The following is a 25,297-nucleotide window of genomic DNA, read 5'->3' as shown; positions in this document are numbered from 1 at the left end:
AATCTCTCTATGCATGCTTATGAATGTTTATAAAGCACTTGTGCATGCTGTTTATAGGACACACAGACCCTGATGGGGCCAGGCCTCGCTCTCCATTCTCTCTCTGGCTACAAACCCTCCTAGCCACATATGGTTAAAACAGTAAAGGTAGACGTATAGTTCTCCCCAGAGAGAGGGGGAGAGTGCGTTTCTGTGATCGAGTTGGTGAGTTGGCATCCTGGCACAGAGATAATGGGAACCAGGGACTGTTGTCTGTCACTGAACCAGAGCCACAGCATTCTAGAACCGCTGCTCTGAGGGGCTTTCACTGCCTGCCGCTCCTCCTGGGGTTAAGATCTTGACACATATATACACACACACACGCTTCAAATGTGTGATATACATCATGTACATGCGCAGTAACTTGCAAATATAGTGCATTGGGAAAGTATTCAGACCCCTTGAGTTTTTCCTCATTTTGTTACGTTCCAGACGTATTCTAAAATGGATTAAAACAAAAGAAAATCCTTGTCAATCTACACACAATATACCCTATAATGACAAAGCAAAAATAAATAAATAACATGCCTTATTTACTTAAGTATTCAGACCCTTTGCTATGAGACTCTAAATTGAGCTCAGGGGCATCCAGTTTCCATTGATCATCCTTGATGTTTCTATAACTCCATTGGAGTCTACCTGTGATAAATTCAATTGATTGGACATGATTTGGAAAAGCACACACCTGTCAAAGCAAAAACCAAGCCATGAGGTAGAAGGAATTGTCCGTAGAGCTTCGAGACATAATTGTGTTAAAGAAACAGATTGGGGAATGGTGCCAATTTTTTTTTGCAGCATTGAAGGACTCCAAGAACACAGTGACATCAATCATTCTTAAATGAAGAAGTTTGGAACCACTAAGACTCTTCCTAGAGCTGGCTGCCCGGACAAACTGAGCAATCGTGGGAGAAGGGCCTTGGTCAGGGAGTTGACCAAGAACCAAATGGTCACTCTGACAGAGCTCCGGAATTACTCTGTGGAGATGGGAGAACCTTCCAGAAGGACAACCATCTCTGCAGCACTCCACCAATCAGGCCTTTATGGTAGAGTTGAGCCAGACGGAAGCCGCCACTCAGTAAAAGGCACATGACAGCCCACTTGGATTCTCTTTTCTGATGAAACCAAGATTGAACTGTTTGGCCTGAATACCAAGCGTCATGTCTGGAGGAAACCTTGCACCATCCCTACGGTGATGCATGGTGGTGGCAGCATCATGCTTTGGGGATGTTTTTCAGCGGCAGGGATTAGGAGACCAGTCAGGATCAAGGGAAAGATGAACAGAGCAAAGTACTGAGAGATAATTGATAAAAACCTGCTCAAGAGCGCTCAGACCTCAGACTGGGGCGAAGGTTCACCTTCCAACAGGACAACGACCCTAACCACACAGCAAAGTCAACACTGGAGTGGCTTCGGGACAAGTCTGTGAATGTCCTTGAGTGGCCCAGCCAGAGCCCAGACTTGAACCCGATCGAACATCTCTGAAGAGACCTGAAAATACCTGTGCAGCGACACTCCCCATCCAACCGGACAGAGCTTGAGAGGATCTGCAGAAATTAATGGGGGAAAATCCCCAAATACAAGTGTGCCAAGAGTCATACCCAGGAAGACTCGAGGCTGTAATTGCTGCCAAAGGTCCTGAATACTTATGTAATATTATTTTTTTTTAAATTATAAATTAGCAAACATTCTTACTTTGTGTTTATTTAACGAGGCAAGTCAGTTAAGTACAAATTCTTATTTACAATGACGGCCTAGGAACAGAGGGTTAACTGCCTTGTTCAGGGGCAGAACAACAGATTTTTACCTTGTCAGCTCGGGGATTCGATCTAGCAACCTTTCAGTTACTGGCCCAATGCTCTAACCACTAGGCTACCTGCCGCCCCTCTACAGACCATTCCTTTGTTGCTTTGTCATTATGGGGTATTGTGTGTAGATTGATGAGGGAGTAAAACAATTTGAGGTAACAGAATGTGTAAAAAGTCAAGGCGTCTGAATACTTTCCGAATGCACCGTACATACACACCACTCTCAAGCCTTTCTGGAGGAGTGCTGCTGTAGTGAAACTCTTGTCCTGCGAGCATGGAATGGCCTGGCCAGTCTAGCCAGTAGATTCTAGTGATGGCTCCTAGACCACGGCTGCCGCAGCTGCATGAGGGGATACAGGTACGTGATCCACACCTTTAGCCGGACGGATAGAGGATGTTATGATCTGTTATGTTTTGAATGAAACATTATATGTCTGTATGAGGTTTGCTGCTGAAGACATTGTCCATGCTACTCTCTGGCCCTGAATGACCTCCCCCTCCCATTCCCCTCTATCCTCTCCCCCCTTTACCCCACTGTCATATTTGCCTTTATACCTGGTATGGCATTTTCAGCCTTAGGACACAGCTTGACCCTTGACCCAGAGACCATTTTGACTAGCCAAATTGGACTACAACTTTCAAGTTGTTAAAAACTTTATTGATCAAAACAAGACTTTGGGATGAAATTGAAAGAGCTTAATTTGACCATGGCAATATATTGCACACAATTGTCACTGCAGTTTGGCACTCTTGCCGTATATGAAGCACCCTAATATTTTAGGCAGGGGTTGGATCCAAAATTATTTTCCAATCGTTTTGTTTGAAACAGAACCCTTTTTGTACTTTTTTAAAATTTGTCAAATCAACATAGTTTTTACATTTATAGCTCATTAACTTACTCCACCAATTATCAAGGATGGAGAAGCTACAGAATGGGTAGATGTTTACATGTTTCATTGGTCATAAGTGCAGGCGCAAGATGCGACTGAAATTTCAATGGTGGGGAGAGAGCGAGAAAGATGGGTGGACATAAAGAGGGCTTGGCTTGAAGCGCTAAACATCATGACGTGAATTGGAATGTGTTTAGTTTATTACTAGCATCAGAACTTCACTTAGAAAATAATTATATATTAGACATGAAAACAATTTTCGGAAACAAAAAAACTGTTCTCAAGATTTAAAAATAATGGTTCTGTTCTGGAATACTAGAGATGACTTTCGGTTCTGTTTCTGTTCCTTGAACATTGTTGTTGTTTTATGGTTTCCTTTTGTGTTTCCTGAACTGGTTCCAACCCCTGATTGTAGGTGCCCTTTACTGGTCATTTTTTGGGGGGGGCTCAAGCCTGCGTGAGCTGGTATCTAAAGGCTTTGCATTTATTATCTTTATGGAGTTACCTTCTGGCTTCCCTTGATGACTATTTCACCTTTTGCCATTAACCTGCTGCTTTTCCTCTTCCTCTCATCCCAAAACATGACTGTAGCCAAGATGTCCGCCTACAAACAAATGAAACTGGCATGTTGTTTTGATTGCGGCCGTTCAGAGCGAGACTGCTCTTGCATGTCAGGCAGTGTACATAGTAACATGGACACCCTACAGAGGGCCTACCCACTCTCCTCTGTCTCTGTTCATGATTGCGCAACCACTTTACGTGCCTGTAAGTTACACCGCCCAACACATGCTGTTACATGTCTGTTCTGTGTGTGGACCATGTACCTTTGTGCTTCATCCGTAACGTTGTCCATGTGGCGTAGCTTCCATAGTTGCTGTTGTTGCTTATTTAAATGTATTTGTGATAATATTGTTTTTGAATTTGAGTAGTATTTATTATTATGTTTTCTTTGTGTTGTATTGGGTGGCAGTGATGGTGTTGCTTTGTGGTGCTGCTCTACTGTAGCTGTTAGCTCTGTGGCTAGCGCCTGCTACATCCGTCAGCCACTTGGATGGGGACTGCTATTAGACAGTTGGTGTTTCGTGTGTTATATTCTTTCAAATACTGTATATAAATATAAATATTATCTAGAATTATGATGAAGAAAAACATGACTTCGTGGGAGGGATGATTTATTTCTGTTTATTTGTGTTGTTGTTTTGTCTTACTTTGTTTATGAAGGCATCGCAAGCCTATAGAGGAACCTCCTTGCTAATTGTGTTTCTGTTCTGTTCCTGATCATTTTATTTCACTCACACAGGACTGACTTGTGCAGGAACGAGAGCCATGTTCATCAACTGATATTCATATATAATGTAGATATGTAGCATATCAAGTGGGCTTTATCTTACTACTGAACAAGATGACATCATCATACACAACGGGAAGCCAATGAGGGCAATGGCAAAAGCGGAGAGTTTTCATAAAAATATAAAAACAGTACAGTGACAGTTGAATCCTAAATATTTTTTATTCCCCATTGTTTGCTAGCTGGTTAGCTAGCGCACGCTCATTGACCACCATTGAAAACATTGCAATTAACTAGCTAGCCAGTTAATATAACTTGTATTCTCCAAATGTACACTACCGGTAAAAAGTATTAGAACACCTACTCATTCAAGGGTTTTCTTTATTTTTTATTATTTTCCACATTATAGAATAATAGTGAAGACATCAAAACTATGGAATAACACATGGAATCATGTAGTAACCAAAAAAGTGTTAAACAAATCAAAATATATTTATATTTGAGATTTTTCAAAGTAGCCACCCTTTGCCTTGACGACAGCTTTGCACACTCTTGGCATTCTCTCAACCAGCTTCACCTGGAATTATTTTCCAACAGTCTTGAAGGAGTTCCCACATATGCTGAGCACATCCCAAACCATCTCAATTTGGTTGAGGTTAGGGAATTGTGGAGGCCAGGTCATCTGATGCAGCACTCCATCACTCTCCTTCTTGGTAAAACAACCCTTACACAGCCTGGAGGTGTGTTGGGTCATTGTCCTGTTGAAAAACAAATTATAGCCCCACTAAGCCCAAACCAGATGAGATGGCATATCGCTGCAGAATGCTGTGGTAGCCATTCTGGTTAAGTGTGCCTTGAATTCTAAATAAATCACAGACAGTGTCACCAGCAAAGCACCCCCACACCAACACACCTCCTCCTCCATGCTTCACGGTGGGAATTACACATGTGGAGAACATCCATGCATCCATACCGCATCTCACAAAGACATGGCAGTTGGAACCAAAAACCAACTTGGGCTCCAGATCAAAGGACAAATTTCCACTGTTCTGATGTCCATCGCTCGTGTTTCTTGGCCCAAGCAAGTCTCTTCTTCTTATTGGTGTCCTTTAGTAGTGGTTTCTTGCAGCAATTCGACCACGAAGGCCTGATTCACGCAGTCTCCTCTGGACAGTTGATGTTGAGATGTGTCTGTTACTTGAACTCAGAGGATAAGTTCATTAGAGGCTGGTAACTCTAATGAACTTATCCTCTGCAGCAGAGGTAACTCTGGGTCTTACATTCCTGTAGCAGTCCTCATGAGAGGCCGTTTCTTAATAGCGCTTGATGGTTTTTGCGACTGCACTTGAAAAAACTTTCAAAGTTCTTGAAATGTTCAGTATTGACTGACCTTCATGTCTTAATGAGTAATGAGTAATGATGGACTGTCATTTATATTTGGTTATTGAGCTGTTCTTGCCATAATATGGACTTAGTACTATTTGGTAAAAGACCATTTTCTGTATACCCCCCAACCATGTCACAACACAACTGATTGGCTCAAACGCATTAAGAATGAAAGAAATTCCACAAATACATTTTTAACAATTTGCCAGCAGCATACCATCCTGCATACCACTGCTGGCTTGCTTCCGAAGCTAAGCAGGGTTGGTCTTGGTCAGTTTCTGGATGGGAGACCAGATGCTGCTGGAAGTGGTGTTGGAGGGCCAGTAGGGAGGCAGTCTTTCCTCTGGTCTAAAAAAATATCCCAATGCCCCAGGGCAGTGATTGGGGACACTGCCCTGTGTAGGGTGCCGTCAATCGGATGGGATGTTAAACGGGTATCTTGACTCTCTGAAGTCATTAAAGATCCCATGGCACTTATCGTAAGAGTAGGGGTGTTAACCCCGATGTCCTGGCTAAATTCCCAATCTGGCCCTCAAACCATCACGGTAACCTAATAATCCCCAGTTTACAATTGGCTCATTCATCCACCTCCTCTCCCCTGTAACTATTCCCCAGGTAGTTGCTGCAAATGAGAACATGTTCTCAGTCAACTTACCTGGTAAAATAATGGATAAATTAACAAGACACACCTGCTAATTGAAATGTATTCCAGGTGACTACCTCGTGAAGTTGGTTGAGAGAATGCCAGGAGTGTGCAAAGCTGTCAAGGCAACGGGCTATTTGAATAATCTCAAATATAACACTTTTTTTTGGTTACTACATGATTCCATATGTGTTATTTCATAGTTTTGATGTCTTCACTATTATTCTACAATGTGGAAAATAGTACAAATAAAGAAAAGCCCTTGAATGAGTAGGAGTTCTACAACTTTTGACTGGTAGTGCATGTTAACTAGTTTAGGAGTATAACTCACATCTGCTTTTGACATCAGAATACGATTTGAGTACTGGTTATCTCCAAAATTGTTTAGTAGCTTTGACTGCATGTTGACAGTTCGTTCAGAGCCTGTTGCTAGCCACAGTACAAACATACTTTTACCATGTTCCCGTGAAGCAATTCTAATGACAGTCCACCACAACATCATTTCAGATTAGCAAGGGGTAGGTAGTCTGTGTTTTAAAAAAACACAGTTTGAGATCCTTGTGTTTGAGATCCTTGTGGGTTTTCTCCATTGGTGTCCATGGGAAATTGGACTTCCCAGGAAAACCAGGGGGGTGGGGCTTAGCGATTTATTGGCTCTTCACAATATCCAACCCTCTTTTGTGGCCACGCCCTGTTGCGTATGATGTCATTTTGCTGGCTGTACTTTTAAAGTTTCTCACTGTTTACATCCTCATTGCCAGACTTCCACCACGTTTCTCTTCAAGGTTCTCACCGTGGCTTATTACATGATTATACGTGATTATAAGACTCTTGTCTGTCAGAGTATTGTGGTATGTAGTTGTTGATTGTGTATCTCTCTTCATTATTATAGGACATGGGTTAATCTTCCTTTGAGAAAACAACAAATATGATGAGTGTTTAGTTCTTTGGAAATACTTTTCCAGTTACCTTCCGATCGTGTCCCTCAGCCATGTTTCTCATCCAGCCCCAACCTGCCAACAGATAGGGATTGAGGGAGCTAGCTACTCCCCACGATTAATGGAAAGAACTCGCTCTCTTTTCCCAGACTTGATCTTTGTCCCATCAAAAGACTCCTCCTCTTCCTCAGTAATCAAGAACCCAGGAAAACATGTCCTGTTTCCTTGAAGGGATAGGTCACTTTTTTAAGTTGTAGCTTATTTTACATTTACCGAGGGTGTTGTTGTTTCATCCACATTTTTACATTTGTTAGTTGGTTATTTAGCAACATCCAGATTGCTAGTGGAAACGGATTAAACCAGTGAGCGGTGCATTCAAAAGCGTGGGAACTTAGCTCTCTGTTGCTCCTCTATCCCCATCTGATTTCCTTCTCAGCATTCTCCCACCATCTGGGAGTGAGCTCAGACTAGATTAGTGTCAACCGGCTGATGTTGAGTTTTTCCTCTTGTAGGTTGGTGGGCCACTACTCTCCATCTGCACCTATAGCTGGACATTACTGATCTCTCTCCTCCGTCAGCCCCTCCGAGGATTTCAGGGAATTTTCCTGCCTTGGATTTCTTCCTGTTCTCTTTATTAAAGGGGAAATCTGCACTCGCTTCAACCATTTTTGGACTTATAAATGAATGATATGTACCCATTGATTCATGAAGAATATAACTTACCTCATGAGCTTAGTTCAACTGTCGGCCACCATCAGCTCCATCTATGAATTTGCAAATGGTTACATTTCTCCAGCCCCATCCCTCAGCTTTTTACCGAAAGGGGTGAAAATGCTCTGTTATTGTTTCAACTGCGGATTTCCCCATTTTACTCTGGAGAGAGAGAATAGGGTCGCAATGTCTGTTGGGATCGCAGTCATTGGATTTTCTCTCTGTCTTTTTTCTGTCTTTCAGAGTGGATAGGATGTCTCTGATAGGATGTCTCAGATCATGACTTCATTCACATCTGAAATGGATTTTCCTCTCTGGATAACTGGTTTCTTTTTGGATAGTGTTTTCTTATTTATTTAATATATCTGCGAGGCACTTCACGTCGTATGTTATTAACATGTTACATTTTGATCACATGTTATGCAGAGTTGTTTGCCAATTGAAATAGTAGACATGTGAAACGCATAGCTCTGTCTAAATCTAAAGTGCTTCTTCCGTAGTAAGAGCAGTGATTCAGCTCGGAGGTGAACCTTGTGGATGTCATCTTTGGGACAGACACACTGTTTTTCATCTCTCAGGGTATTGTTTGTACCAGCTTATACTTTTTCTGGAGACCATCTGGGGTTCGAACCTGGAGGCTGGGTCCTGCTGGGGCTGGGTCCTGCTGGGGCTGGGTCCTGCTGGGGCTGGGTCCTGCTGGGGCTGGGTCCTGATGGGGCTGGACCTGCTGGGGCCTGCTGGGGCCTGCTGGGGCCTGCTGGGCCTGGGCCTGCTGGGGCTGGGCCCTGCTGGGGCTGGACCTGCTGGGGCCTGCTGGGGCTGGGCCTGCTGGAACTGGGCCTGTTGGGGCTGGGTCCTGCTGGGGCTGGGTCCTGCTGGGGCTGGGTCCTGCTGGGGCTGGACCTGCTGGGGCTGGGCCCTGCTGGGGCTGGACCTGCTGGGGCCTGCTGGGGCTGGGCCTGCTGGGACTGGGCCTGTTGGGGCTGGGCCTGCTGGGACTGGACCTGCTGGGGCTGGACCTGCTGGGGCTGGACCTGCTGGGGCTGGACCTGCTGGGGCCTTCTGGGGCTGGACCGGCAGGGGTTAGGGTCAGGAGAAGGGGTTTGGACCTGAAGCTGGGGCTGTAAGCAAGTCTGGGACTTACTTACGGAGGAAGGGAGGTGTGTGTGTGTATGTATGTATATATGTGTGTGTATGTCAGCAGCAGGCGTTCCTTATCCAGCCTGACGTGGAAATTATGTTTGCATTTTCATTTCTCTGGCCCTGCTGGTCCATCACCGAAACCTGCTCTGACAGCTCCTGTCCACCAGGCAAGCTTGGTTCCCCCTTCTCCCAACCGTGTTCCTCTGTCGCACTACCCCTCAGACGCTAGCCGGTTAGCCTGCCGCCTCTGCGGACGCGGGCAGATCGATAGCGACAGATGCCAGAGCCAGCGAGGGTCCCTGTTTGAGGGTGTGTGTCACAGGGCAGCCCTGGGCCTTCACTGTGACCTTTACTGTTGACGACAGAACAGAGCAGGGAGGGATAATATAGCTAGCTAGCTCACTGTCTGACTCATCCCAAATAGGACCCTATTCCAAATATAATAGGACTATATTCCCTATATAATAGCACCATATTCCCTATATAATAGTACCCTATTCCCTCTATAATTGCACCCTATTTCCTATATAATAGCACCCTATTCCCTATATAGTAGCACCCTATTCCTTATATAGAAGCACCCTAGTCTCTATATAGAAGCACCCTATTCTATATATAGAAGCACCCTATTCTCTATATAATAGCACCCTATTCCCTATATAGTAGCACCCTATTCCTTATATAGGAGCACCATATTCTCTATATAATAGGACCCGATTCCCTATATAATAGGACCCTATTCCCTATATAATAGCACCCTATTCCCTATATTGTAGCACCCTATTCCTTATATAGAACCACCCTATTCCTTATATAGAACCACCCTATTCTCTATATAATAGGACTCGATTCTCTATATAATAGGACCCTATTCCCTATATAATAGCACCATTTTCCTTATCTAATAGCACTCTATTCCCTATATAATAGCACTCTATTCCCTATATAAAAGCACTCTATTCCCTATATAATAGGACCCTATTCCCTATATATTTGGACCCTATTATCTATATAATAGCACTATATTCTCTATATAATAGCACTATATTCTCTATATAATAGCACTATATTCTCTATATATTAGCACTATACTCCCTATATATTTGAACCCTATTCCCTATATAATAGCACTCTATTCTCTATATAATAGCACTATATTCCCTATAAAATAGCACTCTATTCTCTATATAATAGCACTATATTCCCTATATAATAGCACTCTATTCCTTATATAGCGCCCTATTCCTTAAGCTCCTGAGTGGCGCACTGGTCCAAGGCACTGCATCTCAGTGTAAGAGGCGTCACTACTGTCCCTGGTTCGATTCCAGAGTCACATAGGGTGGCACACAATTGGCCCAGCGTCTTCCGGGTTTGGCCGGGGTAGGCTGTCATTGTAAATACGAATTTGTTCTTAACTGACTTGCCTAGTTAAATAAAGGTTAAATAAAAATAAATACAAATATAGTAGTAGCCTATTCCTTATATATTGTGCATTACTTTTGGCCAGAGCCTTCTCTTGTATTCTTTATACAAATAACTATATCCACTTTATCTCATTTGTATTACTCTTTGAACTGTGAAATACCCGACTCAAACGACTGACTCAGAATGACTCAGTGACCGTGTTAGAATACCCATACTAGTGTACTACATTCTTAAACTGCATACTACTATGTATGCATACTATGCATACTATGTACTCATTGTAACATTCTATTTAGCACATACAGTTTAGTAAAAAGTATGCAGTATGCCACAGCCGCAACGCATTAGATGCTCCTAATTGGCTGAATATAATAGGAATTGAGTTATAGGCCTACTCAGGTTATAGTCAGACTGTCACATTCTACCTAATGGAGTTACAGGCCTACTCAGGTTGGTTATAGTCAGACTATCACATTCTACCTAATGGAGTTATAGGCCTACCCAGGTTATAGTCAGACTGTCACATTCTACCTAATGGAGTTACAGGCCTACTCAGGTTGGTTATAGTCAGACTATCACATTCTACCTAATGGAGTTATAGGCCTACCCAGGTTATAGTCAGACTGTCACATTCTACCTAATGGAGTTGTAGGTCTACTCAGGCTGGTTATAGTCAGACTATCACATTCTACCTAATGGAGTTACAGGCCTACCCAGGTTGGTTATAGTCAGACTATCACATTCTACCTAATGGAGTTATAGGCCTACTCAGGTTATAGTCAGACTGTCACATTCTACCTAATGGAGTTGTAGGTCTACTCAGGCTGGTTATAGTCAGACTATCACATTCTACCTAATGGAGTTACAGGCCTACCCAGGTTATAGTCAGACTGTCACATTCTACCTAATGGAGTTATAGGCCTACTCAGGTTGGTTATAGTCAGACTATCACATTCTACCTAATGGAGTTATAGGCCTACCCAGGTTATAGTCAGACTATCACATTCTACCTAATGGAGTTATAGGCCTACCCAGGTTATAGTCAGACTGTCACATTCTACCTAATGGAGTTACAGGCCTACTCAGGTTGGTTATAGTCAGACTATCACATTCTACCTAATGGAGTTACAGGCCTACTCAGGTTGGTTATAGTCAGACTATCACATTCTACCTAATGGAGTTACAGGCCTACCCAGGTTATAGTCAGACTGTCACATTCTACCTAATGGAGTTACAGGCCTACTCAGGTTGGTTATAGTCAGACTATCACATTCTACCTAATGGAGTTACAGGCCTACCCAGGTTGGTTATAGTCAGACTATCACATTCTACCTAATGGAGTTGTAGGTCTACTCAGGCTGGTTATAGTCAGACTATCACATTCTACCTAATGGAGTTACAGGCCTACTCAGGTTGGTTATAGTCAGCCTATCACATTCTACCTAATGGAGTTATAGGTCTAATCAGGCTGGTTATAGTCAGCATATCACATTCTACCTAATGGAGTTATAGTCAGACTATCACATTCTACCTAATGGAGTTACAGCCCTACTCAGGCTGGTTATAGTCAGCCTATCACATTCTACCTAATGGAGTTACAGGCCTACTCAGGTTGGTTATAGTCAGACTATCACATTCTACCTAATGGAGTTACAGGCCTACTTGGGCTGGTTATAGTCAGACTATCACATTCTACCTAATGGAGTTATAGGCCTACCCAGGTTATAGTCAGACTGTCACATTCTACCTAATGGAGTTACAGGCCTACTCAGGTTGGTTATAGTCAGACTATCACATTCTACCTAATGGAGTTACAGGCCTACTCAGGTTGGTTATAGTCAGACTATCACATTCTACCTAATGGAGTTACAGGCCTACCCAGGTTATAGTCAGATTGTCACATTCTACCTAATGGAGTTACAGGCCTACTCAGGTTGGTTATAGTCAGACTATCACATTCTACCTAATGGAGTTATAGGCCTACCCAGGTTATAGTCAGACTGTCACATTCTACCTAATGGAGTTGTAGGTCTACTCAGGCTGGTTATAGTCAGACTATCACATTCTACCTAATGGAGTTACAGGCCTACCCAGGTTGGTTATAGTCAGACTATCACATTCTACCTAATGGAGTTATAGGCCTACTCAGGTTATAGTCAGACTGTCACATTCTACCTAATGGAGTTGTAGGTCTACTCAGGCTGGTTATAGTCAGACTATCACATTCTACCTAATGGAGTTACAGGCCTACCCAGGTTATAGTCAGACTGTCACATTCTACCTAATGGAGTTATAGGCCTACTCAGGTTGGTTATAGTCAGACTATCACATTCTACCTAATGGAGTTATAGGCCTACCCAGGTTATAGTCAGACTATCACATTCTACCTAATGGAGTTATAGGCCTACCCAGGTTATAGTCAGACTGTCACATTCTACCTAATGGAGTTACAGGCCTACTCAGGTTGGTTATAGTCAGACTATCACATTCTACCTAATGGAGTTACAGGCCTACTCAGGTTGGTTATAGTCAGACTATCACATTCTACCTAATGGAGTTACAGGCCTACCCAGGTTATAGTCAGACTGTCACATTCTACCTAATGGAGTTACAGGCCTACTCAGGTTGGTTATAGTCAGACTATCACATTCTACCTAATGGAGTTACAGGCCTACTCAGGTTGGTTATAGTCAGACTATCACATTCTACCTAATGGAGTTGTAGGTCTACTCAGGCTGGTTATAGTCAGACTATCACATTCTACCTAATGGAGTTATAGGTCTAATCAGGCTGGTTATAGTCAGCATATCACATTCTACCTAATGGAGTTATAGTCAGACTATCACATTCTACCTAATGGAGTTACAGCCCTACTCAGGCTGGTTATAGTCAGCCTATCACATTCTACCTAATGGAGTTACAGGCCTACTCAGGTTGGTTATAGTCAGACTATCACATTCTACCTAATGGAGTTACAGGCCTACTTGGGCTGGTTATAGTCAGACTATCACATTCTACCTAATGGAGTTATAGGCCTACCCAGGTTATAGTCAGACTGTCACATTCTACCTAATGGAGTTACAGGCCTACTCAGGTTGGTTATAGTCAGACTATCACATTCTACCTAATGGAGTTACAGGCCTACCCAGGTTATAGTCAGACTGTCACATTCTACCTAATGGAGTTACAGGCCTACTCAGGTTGGTTATAGTCAGACTATCACATTCTACCTAATGGAGTTACAGGCCTACCCAGGTTATAGTCAGACTGTCACATTCTACCTAATGGAGTTGTAGGTCTACTCAGGCTGGTTATAGTCAGACTATCACATTCTACCTAATGGAGTTACAGGCCTACCCAGGTTGGTTATAGTCAGACTATCACATTCTACCTAATGGAGTTATAGGCCTACTCAGGTTATAGTCAGACTGTCACATTCTACCTAATGGAGTTGTAGGTCTACTCAGGCTGGTTATAGTCAGCATATCACATTCTACCTAATGGAGTTATAGTCAGACTATCACATTCTACCTAATGGAGTTACAGCCCTACTCAGGCTGGTTATAGTCAGCCTATCACATTCTACCTAATGGAGTTACAGGCCTACTCAGGTTGGTTATAGTCAGCCTATCACATTCTACCTAATGGAGTTACAGGCCTACTCAGGTTGGTTATAGTCAGACTATCACATTCTACCTAATGGAGTTACAGGCCTACCCAGGTTATAGTCAGACTGTCACATTCTACCTAATGGAGTTACAGGCCTACTCAGGTTGGTTATAGTCAGACTATCACATTCTACCTAATGGAGTTATAGGCCTACCCAGGTTATAGTCAGACTGTCACATTCTACCTAATGGAGTTGTAGGTCTACTCAGGCTGGTTATAGTCAGACTATCACATTCTACCTAATGGAGTTACAGGCCTACCCAGGTTGGTTATAGTCAGACTATCACATTCTACCTAATGGAGTTATAGGCCTACTCAGGTTATAGTCAGACTGTCACATTCTACCTAATGGAGTTGTAGGTCTACTCAGGCTGGTTACAGTCAGACTATCACATTCTACCTAATGGAGTTACAGGCCTACCCAGGTTATAGTCAGACTGTCACATTCTACCTAATGGAGTTATAGGCCTACTCAGGTTGGTTATAGTCAGACTATCACATTCTACCAAATGGAGTTATAGGCCTACCCAGGTTATAGTCAGACTATCACATTCTACCTAATGGAGTTATAGGCCTACCCAGGTTATAGTCAGACTGTCACATTCTACCTAATGGAGTTACAGGCCTACTCAGGTTGGTTATAGTCAGACTATCACATTCTACCTAATGGAGTTACAGGCCTACTCAGGTTGGTTATAGTCAGACTATCACATTCTACCTAATGGAGTTACAGGCCTACCCAGGTTATAGTCAGACTGTCACATTCTACCTAATGGAGTTACAGGCCTACTCAGGTTGGTTATAGTCAGACTATCACATTCTACCTAATGGAGTTACAGGCCTACTCAGGTTGGTTATAGTCAGACTATCACATTCTACCTAATGGAGTTGTAGGTCTACTCAGGCTGGTTATAGTCAGACTATCACATTCTACCTAATGGAGTTACAGGCCTACTCAGGTTGGTTATAGTCAGCCTATCACATTCTACCTAATGGAGTTATAGGTCTAATCAGGCTGGTTATAGTCAGCATATCACATTCTACCTAATGGAGTTATAGTCAGCCTATCACATTCTACCTAATGGAGTTACAGCCCTACTCAGGCTGGTTATAGTCAGCCTATCACATTCTACCTAATGGAGTTACAGGCCTACTCGGGCTGGTTATAGTCAGACTATCACATTCTATCTAATGGAGTTACAGGCCTACTCAGGCTGGTTATAGTCAGACTATCACATTCTACCTAATGGAGTTATAGTCAGACTATCACATTCTAACTAATGGAGTTACAGGCCTACTCAGGTTATAGTCAGACTATCACATTCTACCTAATGGAGTTATAGGCCTACTCAGGTTATAGTCAGACTGTCACATTCTACCTAATGGAGTTACAGGCCTACTCAGGTTATAGTCAGACTATCACATTCTACCTAATGGAGTTATAGGCCTACTCAGGTTATAGTCAGACTGTCACATTCTACCTAATGGAGTTACAGGCCTACTCAGGTTGGTTATAGTCAGACTTTCACATTCTACCTAATGGAGTTACAGGCCTACTTAGGTTGGTTATAGTCAGACTATCACATTCTACCTAATGGAGTTACAGGCCTACTCAGGCTGGTTATAGTCAGACTATCACATTCTACCTAATGGAGTTACAGGCCTTCTCAAGTTGGTTATAGTCAGCCTATCACATTCTACCTAATGGAGTTATAGGCCTACTCAGGTTGGTTATAGGCAGACTATCACATTCTACCTAATGGAGTTACAGGCCTACTCAGGTTGGTTATAGTCAGCCTATCACATTCTACCTAATGGAGTTACAGGCCTACTCAGGTTGGTTATAGTCAGCCTATCACATTCTACCTAATGGAGTTACAGGCCTACTCAGGTTGGTTATAGTCAGCCTATCACATTCTACCTAATGGAGTTATAGTCAGACTATCACATTCTACCTAATGGAGTTACAGGCCTACTCAGGCTGGTTATAGTCAGACTATCACATTCTACCTAATGGAGTTACAGGCCTACTCAGGCTGGTTATAGTCAGACTATCACATTCTACCTAATGGAGTTACAGGCCTACTCAGGTTGGTTATAGTCAGCCTATCACATTTTACCTAATGGGGTTATAGGCCTACTCAGGCTGGTTATAGTCAGACTATCACATTCTACCTAATGGAGTTATAGGCCTACCCAGGTTATAGTCAGACTATCACATTCTACCTAATGGAGTTACAGGCCTACTCAGGTTGGTTATAGTCAGACTATCACATTCTACCTAATGGAGTTACAGGCCTACTCAGGCTGGTTATAGTCAGACTATCACATTCTACCTAATGGAGTTACAGGCCTACTCAGGTTGGTTATAGTCAGCCTATCACATTTTACCTAATGGAGTTATAGGCCTACCCAGGTTATAGTCAGACTATCACATTCTACCTAATGGAGTTACAGGCCTACTCGGGCTGGTTATAGTCAGCCTATCACATTCTACCTAACGGAGTTATAGGCCTACTCAGGCTGGTTATAGTCAGACTAGTCACACTATACTGTAGACCATATAGCCAATCTATGCTATTCAAAAAGGACTAAAGACAGAAACAGATCATTTGGTTTCATTTCAACATATTTATTAGTGAAACCAAAGTGCTGTAACATTTTTGAATTAAGTCAAATAGCCAAGTACAGATGCCAACACTTTCAAATGTTCAAATCTATAGCACAGAAAAACATGGACAGTCAGGCGCATTGCAGATTCAGAGCCGCTGGTCAGCAACATAATAAACTAATCATTGGGAAAGAGATCAGAATGACTGCTAAGGCTTGATACATCAATTAAATAATAAAAAGGTAGCCACGCCTACAAAACTTAAACAATCTATACGTTCAAATCAAAAGGCCTGATTAACATGACATCTGTGATAATCTCCACCCGGCACAGCCAGAAGAGGACTGGCCACCCCACATAGCCTGGTTCCTCTCTAGGTTTCTTCCTAGGTTTTGGCCTTTCTAGGGAGTTTTTCCTAGCCACCGTGCTTCTACACCTGCATTGCTTGCTGTTTGGTGTTTTAGGCTGGGTTTCTGTACAGCTCTTTGAGATATCAGCTGATGTACGAAGGGCTATATAAATAAATTTGATTTGATTTTGATTTGATCAATAACACAGCCACATCCAGAATCCCCGGTGCCGAAACATTCAGAAATCAAAAGATGGTTTCGTATTTAGTTTAAAAGCTCTGACAAAGGCCAAGAGAACACGAAACACTTTTCAATGAGGAAACAGAACTTTGGGGGCGACATGTTTTCAAAGATGTAGCCTACGATGCGATACTGGTGATCGTTTTAAGGAGAACAAAAACTACATTTGAACACCACCGCAGAAGATTCACTACTTGGCATCTTCCCAATGAAGTAACCTAGATTAGTTGTTTGGCTACTTGAAGAGAACTAGGGCCTGTCACTCGCACCTCTTCCAATGCATTGTGGAATAGTGCGCATCAAATTCGACTAATATAGAAGCTGAAATTTGTATAACATCCTGGCATTCAAACCATACTTGATTTCTGAAAATTCAGATACTCCCGAGAAGGCATCATACGTGATTGCTTTGTTTCACGTTATTGGTTCATTTTCCTTTTCAAAATGTTGCATACTTAATTTTTTTGCATACTCATACAGCCTGCTATTTAGGACACAGGTACTGTATGGGTATTCAGACACAGCCACTAACTATGGTGTGTTAGGGGTGCTCCGGTCCAGACGGTGGTGTGTGTGTGTTTGTCCCTCCCTCATGTGTTATCGAGAGTTATGGGTAGACGTTTGTGTGACTCTCTCTGGTTGGGTTTGGTGTGTTCTGTTCAGTCTGTAGTCTCGGCTCATCCGTTCTGTATTGAATACTCCTCTACCCTGGAAGCTTAGCCCCGACCCATTTGATGAAGCTTCACAAAACCCTCTTGATAGCACCATGATAGACCCACCCTAACCCTGATCGATCAATCAATCAATGCTTGGGTTAGTTTCAATGTAAGGGGAACAACTTCAACACATTGCTGAGCTACTTGTGAAGTGGTGCTTAGCAGTGAGTTCAGTTCAGCTCATCTGAAAATGATTCCTAACCGTGAAAGAGGCTTTTGATATCGTCCCACAGTTTTGTTCCATTTTCCAGAAGCACAGCGTTATCCCCTCCTTAGTTTTACCTAGCTCTCTCTGTGCCCATACAATCTGTCACTCTCATTCACCCCATCCATCTCCGTTTTGCACTGTTCTCTCCATTCAGCTCACATTTTGCGCCACCACCGATGTGCTTTAAAATAGTGCTAATTCACTGTCTAACAATTTTCTTTTTACATCTGTCTGGGATGTCTGTCTCTGTCCATCTCCCTCATCATGATCATCACCACTCTCTTCCTCCATGTAACCTGTCATTTGTCTCTTGCACTTCTCCTCAGCCAAATATAAGTATAATGGATATGTCAGATCACGTAAGTGTGTTTCTCCGTCCCTCCCCATCCTTGCTTCTGCGATCAACCCCCCCACCCAAACCCCTCCTTGTGTTTAAACCTGTACTAGTCCCCCCCCCCCCCCACACACACAAGTATTAATACAATGCTCTGGTTTGGTGTCCCCCTTTAGTTGTAGAATGCAAAGCTACCATCTTAAAGTCTCTTCTGTACATGATGTGAATTGATACAGAGGCCCTTGACAATAATAAGAGTTTGTCCACAGATTGTCCACAATGATGATGTGTAAATTAATCTCATTGCCTGGCGTGTTATAAGCCCCCCTCCCTTCTCACATCAAAAAATACATACAGTACATTCGGAAAGTATTCAGACCCTTTGACTTTTTCCACATTTTGTTACGTTACAACCTTATGCTGAAATGCACAAATATTTTTTTTTATATCAGCAATCTATACGCAATACCACATAATGACGAAGCAAAAACTGTTTTTTTTAAGTGTATGCAAATGTATTAAAAATAAAAACAGAAATACCTTATTTACATAAGTATTCATACCCTTTGCTATGAGACTCAACATTGAGCTCAGGTGCCTCCTGTTTCCATGGATCATCCTTGAGATGTTTCTACAACTTGATTGGAGTCCACCTGTGGTAAATTCAATTGATTGGACATGACTTGAAAAGGCACACACCTGTCTATATAAGGTCCCACAGTTGACAGTGCATGTCAGATCAAAAACCAAGCCATGAGGTGGAAGGAATTGCCCGTACAGCTCCGAGACACAGATCTGGGGAAGCATAGCAAAACATTTCTGCAGAATTAAAGGTCCCCAAGAACACCATGGCCTCCATCATTCTAAAATGGAAGAAGTTTGGAACCACCAAAACTCTTCCAAGGGCTGGTCGCCTGGCCAAACTGAGCAGTCGGGGGAGAAGGGCCTTGGTCAGGGAGGTGACCAAGAACCAGATGGTCACTCTGACAGAGCTCTAGATTTCCTCTGTGGAGATGGGAGAACCAACCAGAAGGACAACCATCTCTGCAGCACTCCACCAATCAGGCCTTTATGGTAGAGTGGGAAGCCACTCCTCAGTAAAAGGCACATGACAGCCCACTTGGAGTTTGCCAAAAGGCACCTAAAGACTCTCAGCCCATCAAAAACAAGATTCTCTGGTCTGATGAAACCAAGATTGAACTCTTTGGCCTGAATGCTAAGTGTCCCGTCTGGAGAAAACCTGGCACCACCCCTACGGTGAAGCATGGTGGTGGTAGCATCATGCTGTGGGGATAGTTTTCAGCGATCGAGGGAAAGATGAACGAAGCAAAGTACAGAGAGATCCTTGATGAAAACCTACTCCAGAGCTCTCAGGAACTCAGACTGTGGCGACAGTTCACCTTCCAACAGGACAACGACCCTAAGCACTCAGCCAAGACAAAGCAGGAGTGGCTTTGGGACAAGTCTCTGAATGTCCTTGAGTGGCCCAGCCAGAGCCCAGACTTGAACCCGATCGAACATCTCTGAAGCGACCTGAAAATAGCTGTGCAGTCGACGCTCCCCATCCAACTTGAGCTTGAGAGGATCTGCAGAGAATAATGGGAGAAACTCCCCAAATACAGGTGTACCAAGCTTGTAGCGTCATACCCAAGAAGACTCGAGGCTGTCAAAGGTACTGAGTAAAGGGTCTGAATACTTTGTGTAAATGTGATATTTCAGTTTTTTATTTTTAATGAATTTGCAAACATTTTGAAAAACCTGGTTTTGCTTTGTCATTATGGGGAATTGTGTGTAGATTAATGAGGGAAAAAACAATTTCTCAAATTTTAGAATAAAGCTGTAACCCAACAAAATGCGGAACACTTTGAGGGATCTGAATACATTCCGAAGGCCCTGTAGATAATGTCTTCTAGGTGACCGAGCTAATTCAGTACCGAACTGTATAACATACATATCCTTTCATATACTTAACATATATTTGTAGCAAATGATTTAAGATCTATGCTCTGTTCTTGATGACGTTGTGTTCAGCTCAGTAAGGTTGTGTTTGTGTTGTGCTGCGTCGAGCAGCAGAGGGCGCTACAACACCAGGAAAAACTGGAAGTCAAAAAGAGACCGGCGTTCGTTTCAAAGCAGATTGCAATTTAGGTAAATCTCTCAGTATATAGTATAGCGTTGAACAAATGTACTAATTTCTATCTTGTGTCATATAGATAATGTGAATGTTAATTGTTAAATGCTTTTTGTTTGTTGTAATGTTGCTTTCAGTTTTTATTATCCTACAGTTTAATAACCATTTCAGATGCTTACTGTATAATACACAGCTTTCTGTGTTTGTCATAACTACATAGGGTACTGTATGATACATAACAAAAATAACTGTAATGATAAAAATAACCACATTAATTATAATAAAATAATCCAATACTAGTAATACAAGTACTACAAAATAATACAATGTTACACAGCAAAAAATACCCAAACATACTATGATACCAACGTAGTACCCAGCACAGGTAGGCCTAATATTAATACACAAATCAAACTCAGATACAATAAACAAACAACAGTATCCTCTCCGCTGTCCCGTCCTCTCTGTGATTTGCATAGGACCCTGATGGGGGCTTGCATGCGTGATGGCCCCGTCTAATCAGAAGCATTTCTGGTAGGGACAGTTGCCGTCTGGGCTGTTCTGAGTGCACAGTGGACCTGCCAGGGTGTGTGAGTGCGCTCGAACACTGCGCGTGTTTGACAAGGGACAGATGAATCCAGGAGCTATCGGTGATGCTCTGTAAATCAAGGAGGCAGCTGACAGCTGGGATAAACCTCTGTTTAGTGCTCCGGGGGGGGGGGGGACCGGCCAAAACCATGACACACACACAAACCACAACACACACAGCAACTGAACAACCTACTTTTCCGTAATATGTAATACCATACATTGTGGTAGAGATGAAGTTCCAGTGTGGAGAGGTTTTGAACATGATTTGCCTGGGTATTTACACCCAGACTGAATTACTGCTGTGTTCTAAAACGCCACTGTAGCACAACGGAGCAAGGGAGAGAAAAGCACATGTTTATTGTTTATTAGTTATGAAAAAATAAATGTCATATTTGGTTTCATGGTTTCAAGAAAGAAATGGTCCAACAATGGAGGAGAAATTATTAATAATTTATATAACATCATTTTAATAAGGATTTATTTTGTCTCAGTGTTTATAACTACGGATGAGCATGTTTACTGTACATGTTTTTTTTAAAGCAGAAATGTAACATTTATCCTAAAATGTTTGGCCTGCTGAATATAATAACAAATAGCTTTTTTAACACACAATTTAATATTTCCCAGCACAAGATAAATTATAAAGTAAATACCATTGTCTTTCTATCTATCTAGCAACCTCCGTCTCTCCAGCCTTTCTGCCTCACTCTGTTTATTCTCCATTGTTTGACAGTAAAGGATGAAGTTAGATCGTCTTTACAAAACCCATCAATTAAAATCTCCAACTGCACCACGCCCTCCTCCTGCATCACGTCTAACGCCATTCACCCCCAAGCACCGCCTCGCCCCTCCCGCCACAAGGACCCCCTGGCCACCCGGGACACGGACCCCGCCGTACTCCTCGTTAATAACCGTAAAGGAAGCCTGCTTCCTCCGAGGGTGGGGCTGGGTCTTGGGCCCCACGGGGGGCTCCGCTTCAGTATCTCCGGCCCCAGCAGGGGGGACGGGATGGGCCGGGCCCTGGCCGAACAGAGCAGGCTGAACCGGGCCCGGAGCCTGCCGGTGAAATACCGCTACCACCCCAGTAACGCAGCGCTGCACGACCACAGCAGCAGTAGGGCCTGTAGGTTGCCCCCCTTGGCAAGATGCATCAGTCCCTGTCAGTTCTTAACACCCTGTACTGTCCTGTCACACTGCGTCCGTCGCCTGCCTTCACTGAGCTGCTCCTAGCTGCTGCTAGTTGTAAATACCACCCTCACCACTGCTACTGCTTTGCATGGAAGCAGCTCTCATGCGCTCAGCAATGCAACACCCAGTGCTGTGTGTGTGGCTGCCAAGCTATGGAATAGGACCAGTAGATGACTTTCTACTACCTGGCTTAGTGATAGATCACATGTAGTCCTTAGCCCATGAAGTCCTTACTGTTTTATTGCATTTGAATAGATGCCTTGAGAAGTTTGAGTCGTTTTTATTTGATTTAAATTACATTTGAGTGATGATGTGACAATATTGCTGCCCTGATCATTGACAACAACAGTCTGCTATATCAATCTCAGAGAGACTGTTGTGTAGAAATCAGTTTAGTTTTCAAAGTACTGTAATGTCATTGGTACAGTAACAGTCACACACAAGCTGTGATCTCCATGGCTGCAGTGCAGAACATGTTCTGTCATTGTTGGTGATCTAAATTAGTGTTGTTGTTGTGCGTAAATCCCACCAGCTTTTAACAGAACTGATTGATCACACGGCCAAGGATATGAGACTGGCTAGGCCCAGAGATATGAGACTGGCTAGGCCCAGAGATATGAGACTGGCTAGGCCCAGAGATATGAGACTGGCTAGGCCCAGAGATATGAGACTGGCTAAGCCCAGAGATATGAGACTGGCTAGGCCAAGAGATATGAGACTGGCTTAGCCCAGAGATATGAGACTGGCTAGGCCCAGAGATATGAGACTGACTAAGCCCAGAGATATCAGACTGGCTAGGCCCAGAGATATGAGACTGGCTAGGCCCAGAGATATGAGACTGGCTAAGCCCAGAGATATGAGACTGGCTAGGCCAAGAGATATGAGACTGGCTAGGCCCAGAGATATGAGACTGGCTAAGCCCAGAGATATGAGACTGGCTAAGCCCAGAGATATGAGACTGGCTAAGCCCAGAGATATGAGACTGGCTAGGCCCAGAGATATGAGACTGGCTAGGCCCAGAGATATGAGACTGGCTAAGCCCAGAGATATGAGACTGGCTAGGCCCAGAGATATGAGACTGGCTAAGCCCAGAGATATGAGACTGGCTAAGCCCAGAGATATGAGACTGGCTAAGCCCAGAGATATGAGACTGGCTAGGCCCATAGATATGAGACTGGCTAGGCCCAGAGATATGAGACTGGCTAGGCCCAGAGATATGAGACTGGCTAGGCCAAGAGATATGAGACTGGCTAGGCCCAGAGATATGAGACTGGCTAGGCCCAGATATATAAGACTGGATGTTTCTACTAACATAGAACAATAAGCCAACAGGAAATAATATTTTATTCTGTGATATTTTCACAAAGTGGATTAGACTAGAGAGCGATGCGGTTGTAAAGTGGAAAGCCCTTTATTGTGATATTAGCTATTCAGGACATCCACATTTGCAGAGCGGAAATGTCAGAGAATGGCATTTTATTAGGGGGCAAAGCCGCATTTTTATATTTTATTAGTGCAATTAGGTGACAGTCTAGAAGGGAGGCTCAGACGGTAATGAAATGTCCTTGGTGCTCGGAGCAGTCAGCGCTTGCAGCTACGCTACATTGATTTGCATTAATATCATGCTGTAGTATTGATTTCTAATCAATGCACTAATACAGGGTTTGAAGTGGCTTTGGCATTTGTGTGCTGTGGAGAATGTGGAGTGAATAAGAAAAGTGCCTGGGTGCCCTGTCTGACTCTGAAAGCCTTCTACAGACAGTAGAAAGGTCTTAGCTAAACTGAAAGTCTTCTACAGACAGTAGAAAGGTCTTAGCTAAACTGAAAGTCTTCTACAGACAGTAGAAAGGTCTTAGCTAAACTGAAAGTCTTCAGTAGGTTACTGGGCCTGGACTAATCTCTAGCTCAGTTTTTCTCTTAGTCTTCTGTCTGTGTCTGGTTCAGAGAAAGGTTTTAATCTCCTGCAGAGTGAGGAGTAGCTGACAGGAAAATGAACGTCTATCAGATCAAGCTAATCTAAAACTTCAGAGTGCTGCCTGACTGTAGTACAAGATTCATTTAATGGGAAATGTCACAATTGTTCAACTTCATATTCATCATCTCCAGCACCACCCCAACATCAGCAAATGTGAAAATGAAGTGTTTCTATGTTTTGTAGTAGAAAAGTGTTTCCAATGACATCATCAACCAATTAGTAGGCAATGGCGGATAGGAGCGTTGAGCCAGTAACCGAAAGGTTGCTGGATCGAATCCCAGAGCTGACAAGGTACAAATCTGTCCTTCTGCCCCTGACAGCCCTGGGCACCGATGACGTTAATATCGAATAAGGCAGCCCCCCCACACCTCTCTGATTCGGAGAGTTTGGATTAAATGCGGAAAACACATTTCAGTTAAATGCAATCAGTTGTACAACTGACTAGGTATCCCCCTTTCCTTTTTCATGATTGGTTAAAATCACACAATGCACACCGATGTCATCGTAAACACTTATCATCCTCTATCTGTTTTACTACAACACATAGAAACACTCCATTTTCACCTATGTTGATGTTGGGATGGTGCTGGAGATCATGAATATGGAGTAGAATTCTTTTGTAATGTTCCTTTTAAAGCTGTGCTCAGCAAGTTTATTGTTTGAATGTATTTAATACTTCTTATATTGTTTATTAATGCATCAACCCCAATTATTTTGTCATATAGTATATTTCAGCTATTTTAAAGAGTTATTTTGAGCTTCATCTAGCTACTGGTAGGTATTGTGTGCAGAAAACTAGCCATAATACTAATGCTAGGCTAATGCTAGGCTACTCAATAATTTCCTGTTTGGAGTACTGGTTGTGCATGTGATTGGCTACTCTGGGATGCTCGTGCAGTCCTGATTGGCTGAGTGCTTGTGGCATGGAGCTTAAGTTAGACCTGTAGAAGAGCCATTGTGCTCTGTAGCTAGGGTTGCAAAATTCCGGTAACTTTCCTAAAATTGGTAGGAGTATT

General features: G+C 43.0%; 1 protein-coding gene across 4 annotated transcripts in view; it reads left to right on the top strand.

Moving 5' to 3' along the window:
- Positions 1-25,297, top strand: part of LOC135511172 (calcium-activated potassium channel subunit alpha-1a-like) — a 383,846-nt gene that overhangs the window by 305,155 nt on the left and 53,394 nt on the right. The window contains exon 20 of one of the 4 annotated variants that reach the window (XM_064932770.1): positions 21,852-22,241. The exons of the other annotated variants lie outside the window; for them this stretch is intronic. Coding sequence (XP_064788842.1) covers positions 21,852-22,241 — 390 coding nt within the window. The remainder of the gene's footprint in view (positions 1-21,851; positions 22,242-25,297) is intronic. 4 annotated transcript variants of the gene reach the window in all.

Source organism: Oncorhynchus masou, chromosome 23 (genome assembly GCF_036934945.1).
Source record: "Oncorhynchus masou masou isolate Uvic2021 chromosome 23, UVic_Omas_1.1, whole genome shotgun sequence".
Classification (NCBI taxonomy): Eukaryota; Metazoa; Chordata; class Actinopteri; order Salmoniformes; family Salmonidae; genus Oncorhynchus; species Oncorhynchus masou.
Note: the sequence above shows the minus strand (reverse complement) of the source record. Positions and strands in the feature narration are given on the sequence as shown.